Source organism: Lactuca saligna, chromosome 9, assembly GCF_052625555.1.
Source record: "Lactuca saligna cultivar CGN05327 chromosome 9, ASM5262555v1, whole genome shotgun sequence".
In the NCBI taxonomy this organism is placed as follows: domain Eukaryota; kingdom Viridiplantae; phylum Streptophyta; class Magnoliopsida; order Asterales; family Asteraceae; genus Lactuca; species Lactuca saligna.
Window position 1 is genome coordinate 158,528,043 of NC_136425.1, and position 5,643 is coordinate 158,533,685.

General features: G+C 35.3%; 1 protein-coding gene across 1 annotated transcript; it reads right to left on the minus strand.

Annotated features, from left to right (window-relative positions):
• Positions 1-2,768: 2,768 nt before the first annotated feature.
• On the minus strand, positions 2,769-5,175 carry LOC145016864 (uncharacterized). Its single transcript, XM_078975040.1, has 3 exons — positions 3,720-5,175; positions 3,529-3,600; positions 2,769-3,442 (listed from the first exon to the last, which is right to left on the minus strand). Exons 1-3 carry the CDS (start codon positions 5,173-5,175, stop codon positions 2,769-2,771), a joined length of 2,202 nt encoding a protein of 733 aa, XP_078831166.1.
• Between the last annotated feature and the right edge of the window lie 468 nt (positions 5,176-5,643).

Consider the following 5,643-nt stretch of genomic DNA (forward strand, 5'->3'; position numbering starts at 1 on the left):
TAAAAAATAAAAGAAACTCTCTCTCTCTCTCTCTCTCCTAATCACCAGAAAAACCCAACAACCATCGAATTTGTTGCCTTCTTCAATCCAACCTCTCGTCTTCCTTCCATTTTAATGGCAGGCCGACTGAATAACCACCAAACCGCCGCCATGGCCAGCTGAAGCAAGCCTTCGATCGATCGCAAACAGGACCATCAGCACTGTTCAACGGAGAAAAAGAACCGACAACATCAACCATTTTCCCTTTTGTATTCATCTCTTTTCGACCCTCAAGCTGCTTCCATTCGTTCTTCCTTATTCCTCCATCGATCTCAGTAACCATTTTTCTTTTCTGTTCAGAACACACCATTTTCATCTTCTTTGAATGTGATCCGGAGTTCCTTTTTAGTGTGTATATTTAACCCAGATCTCAAAGTTTGATTATGGAACAGGTTCTGTAGGTGTCACCTCTGATACCAATGATGGTTATGAATCTGCTGTAGGGGCAAGATCAGTTTTCAACTTAGCTTCTTCCAAGATCAGTTTGCAACCCAATTTAACTCCTAATCGGACATATCAAGCCTCGTTTACCCCCAATTTCCTTTAAGTCATGCTTAAGCAAAGTCGATTCCTCAACAATACAAGGTATCTTATTAGATTCAAGCCTTAATCCTTCTGTTCAAGTTCGATTTTGGTTGGTGCTAGGGCTTGCTTTAACAGGAAGCTCCAGCAAGGGTTAGATCGAAAAAACCGAACCTTTAAACACCAACAAGGTTAGATCGACGACAAGGGTTTCACACTAGAAATCGGAACCCCCTTCACTTCTCAAAATCCAATCGACAAACACAGTCACCCAAAGTCGCACCCCCCTTCTCTTTCTTCTAAACTCGATTACAGTTTTCTTTTTCTCCTTTCTGAATCGATTGCAGCTCCTTATTTTATCTCTCTCTTTTTTACATTTGCAACTGTTAGGAATGGTGATAATTGAGGAATGAGGGAGGTCTTGGGTGATTGAAGGTGGTGTTGGACGGTGGTGTTTGTGTGGGTGGTATAGGGTGATGAACGAGAGACAGAGAGAGGGGGGGGGAGGGAGAAAGAGAGAGAGAGAGAAAGAGAGAGAGAGAGAGAGAGAGATGTTTTCTTTTATTTTTAATATTTTTTAGTTAGAAAATAATTAAATAACAAAAAGAAAAGAAAAAACAAATGGAAAAGGGCAAATTCGTCATTTTTAGAAATTTTAAACTGTTTTGGACCAAAAACACAGGAAAATGAAAACCTTTGGATTATTTGTGCTAGTCCAAACCTGTTTGGCCCAAAATAGCATTTTTGGACATAACACAGGGACCATTCGTACAATTTTGTCAATTATTGCACATGGTTCATTTATATAAATCCTGGAAAATACAAACACAAGGACTGTTTTTGCAATTTACTATTACAGAGGGGTCAAATCTATCATTTACAAGTATTTAGGGACCAATTTAATAATTTATTGCACAAGGGTAATTTTTGGTAATTCCTGGAATATACAAGTACAAGGACCAATCTTGCAAGTTTTCTATTAAAGAGGGACCAAATATGTAGTTTTTACAGTTAGAAAAGGACCGATTCCGTAATTTATTGCACAGGGATCAATTCAGTAATTCATTACACAAGCAAATACAATGTTATAGGTATACACATTACTGTTTAGTATTTTCAATAAATTAAGATAACAGTCACTATATTTAGTTGACATTTTTCAAATTTTGTTCCAAACACAAATGGTTTTACCATCAGACCTGTTCTCACTTCCAATTCTTTAATAATATACATATTACACAAACACACATATGACATAAAACATATTATATCTTGAATTTAGCCCAAAAAAATAGATTAAGATGAAAAAAAAAACATACCTTGATATCTCTCATCATCCACATCATCATCATCACTGTGAACAAGATACAATTTTCTTTTGGCTCCGCTTGTAATATCATTAGGTTCTGTCAAGTGTTTTTTAAGCGCACATTCTTTCATGTCTTGCTTTCGTGACCCTTTCTTACTTAAGATTAATTCACCCATGGTAATTGTTCCTCTAGACAAATTACTTTTTGTTGCAGTTGTATTAGGTTTTTCCTGGGAATGGTGTAGCCTACTTTTTTTGTTGTAGTTGTATCAAATGGAAACATGTCAGACATATTTGAAGCGATCACTCTTTTTTGCTTAGCAAAATTAGCATATCTATTTATGGACATTGGTGCAATATACCGTGGATGATGTTGCTGTAACAAATTGCAATTCCAATAAGGGAGATTTTCATAGAAAATAAATAAATAAATAATAAAGTAATTCAATTACCTTTTGGGAAGCTTGAACTCTACTAGCAACCTCTCGACCATCTCCCTCATTATCACCTCCAACATAATTCATATCTCTCTCATTGGTATCCATTGATTTCTTTTTATTTTTCTTTGTTTTTTGACTTTCTACCAAACTCGTCAAAGACTTTGCAATATTTTGAACACCCAATTCACGTAATCTTGCTTGATTCTCTTGGACCCTCGGTAATTTAATCCTTTCATAATCATTCATATCTCTTTGTGCACTTTCATCTTGCTTGCTTTTGTTTCTCATTACTAACATGTACAAACTCAAATCAACGTTAGAATCATCTTCAATGGAATTAAATTTTATAAACATTATATAAAGAAATCACAAAAACCTATTATGTTCAATAGCAAAAACATACAAGTTAATAACAAATGTTCAAATAAATAGGTAAAAATCAATAAAAGACGTGTAACTTAAAAAAAATCAGCATTGTTATCGTCATCTTCTTCTGCTTGCATCCAATCCCATAATGTACCATCATAATCAGAATCTTCACTTTCATTGTTAACCTCATCCATCTCATCTAAATTTGTATTTGCATCCACCACAAGAGGAGGGATGTCTTCTCTAGTCAATTCAACATCACGCTCACCAACTTGTTCTACAAAACCTAGATTGTCTTCATTTGGTTCACACCAATATGATGTACCAACATTTTCATCATTTTCATCCTCAAAGTCATAGAGATCTCTAGGAACCTTATTGACAACATAATGCAAACCATCTTCTATTGGGTCTGGTACATAGAATACTTGATGTGCTTGAGAAGGCATGACAAAAGGATCATCTGAACTACAATGTTTATTGAAATTAATGCAAGTTAATCCATAGTCATCTTTCTCAACTTGGTACCACTCACAATGGAACATTACAACTCTGAACTTTGACCAATAGTTGATTTCAATTATGTCTAAGATTCGCCCATAGTATTCAACATTCCCAACAACTGGATTTTTGTCCTTAGAGCTTGCAAAACTAGGAGTTAAAGACTTAACTAAAACGCCGCTGTTCTGGGTATTACATCGTGCATCACGTGCTTTCGTATGAAACCTATATCCATTGGCATAATACCCATGATATCTCCTTCCTGTAGAACTAGGACCCTTAGCAAGCCAAAATATATGATCCGGAACGTCATTATTTATTGCTTTATCTTTTAACCAATTGGCAAACTGATGACTATGATTTCGTGCTCGTGTCCATCTACTTTTTTGTGGTTGGGTATCAATATATACTTGGTGCTCACTACATCATTTAGAAAAAAAGCTATTAGTTTATACATAAGTTACATATAACTTGAAGATAAACTTGTTCACTTAAAATAGAATCTAAAGTGAAAAGCTTGCCCTTTCTTCGTTTTTTACCTCCCAAAGAATGACCTACATTCACAAATATCGGTCTACCAATTCCATTTTCCCTATCCAAATCATTAACATCTTCTCCACCCTTGTTAATTCTTGTCTTTACTCCTTCATGCATATAGTGCGAGCAAAACGTTAAACATTCTTCAATCAAATACCCTTCTGCTATGGATCCTTCTGGTCGACTCTTATTTCGTACATATGACTTCAACTTACACAAGTATCTTTCCATAAAATACATCCATCTATAATGCACGGGTCCTCCAAGCCTAACTTCATTTACTAAATGAACAGGTAAGTGCACCATTATGTCAAAAAAATTTGGCAAGAATATTTTCTCAAGTTCACACAATGTTTCAGTTATTTTTAATTGTAATCGATCAAGCTCTTGAGACTTAATTACCTTGCTGCACAAACCTCTAAAAAAAGCACTCAATCTAATCAAAGGCATTGCAACATGCTTGGGTAATGACTTTCTAACTGCAATTTGAAGCAAGTAATGCAACACGATGTGAGCATCATGACTCTTGTAACCTGAAACTTTCCTTTCTGAAGAACGTACACACCTTGAAATATTTGATGCACATCCATAAGGTAATTTTACGTTTTTCAAAACTCGACAAAAAATGTCTTTCTCTTTTAAAGACATATTAAAGCATGATTTCGGCAAGATAACATGCTTTCCATCATTAGAAAGTTTTGGTTGAAGCTTTTCTTTGATGCCCAAATCTAAAAGGTCAAATCGAGCTTTTGCATGATCCTTTGATTTCCCAATAATATCCAACAAAGTACCTATTAAGTTCCTAAAGAAATTGTTTTCTATGTACATCGGATCAAGATTATGTCGACATTTATTAAATTTCCAATATGGCAATTCAAAAAATATTGACCTTTTCTTCCATGGGCAAGTGCTATCATTTTTTTTCTTTTGTGTCTTTCCAAAAGTATTATGAAAATCGGATAACTCTGCAAAAGCCTCAGTACCTGATAGACATTTTGGAGAGAGTCTCTCCTCAATTTCACCATTGAAAGCACTCTTATTACGTCTCCATGGGTGTTGAGCATCTAAAAATCTACGATGATCCATATAGCATGTCTTTCGACTATGTTTCAAGTACAATGAACTAGTTTCGTGATTACAACATGGACATGCAAATTTTCCTTTTGTTTTCCACCCTGACAACATTGAATATCCAGGAAAATCACTGATGGTCCATTTTAAGGCAGCATGCATTTTGAAGGTCTCATCTTTACATTTATCATATGTCTCCAACCCATCAAGCCACAAATCTTTTAGCTCCTCAATCAAAGGTTGCAAGTAAACATCAATATTATTACCAGGTGATTCTGGTCCAGGAATTAATAAGGATAACATAAAGTATTCTGGTTTCATTGACATCCATGGAGGCAAATTGTAATAAACTAACACTACAGGCCATGTGCTATGAGCAATGCTCATTGTTCGAAATGGATTAAATCCATCACTTGATAACCCCAACCTTACATTTCTAGGTTCTTTGGCAAAAAGAGGGTATAAAGAATCAAATTCCTTCCAACTTTTCCCATCTGCAGGATGCCGTAAATTTCCATCATCGGGACGTTCTTTATCATGCTATGTCATATATCTAGCTGTCTCTAAGCACATAAAAAGCCTTTGTAGCCGAGGTTTTAAAGGAAAATGCCATACCACCTTAGCTGGAACCTTTGAAGTTCTTTCCAAAATATTTTTTTTCTTCCCTTCTTGCTCTTTTATTTCTTTCCACTTAGAGGTATGACAAATGTGGCATGAATCAATATGTTCGTACTCATTCCAATAAAGCATACAATCATTTGGACAAGCTGGTATCTTTTTGTAATCAAGCCCCAAATCCTATATAATCTTTTTAGCTTGAGCAAAATTAGCAGGGAGTTTTACCTCTGGCATCAT

Bases quoted from the DNA above. Each gene is read 5' to 3' on its own strand.
- LOC145016864 (XM_078975040.1), bottom strand. From the start codon at position 5,175: ATGAGCATTGCTCATAGCACATGGCCTGTAGTGTTAGTTTATTACAAT. The intron at 3,601-3,719 runs GTAAAAAACGAA...TAAATGATGTAG, and splicing joins TGTAGGTCATTCTTTGGGAG to TGAGCACCAAGTATATATTG. The intron at 3,443-3,528 runs GTTTGCCAATTG...CTAGTTCTACAG, and splicing joins GCACGAAATCATAGTCATCA to GAAGGAGATATCATGGGTAT.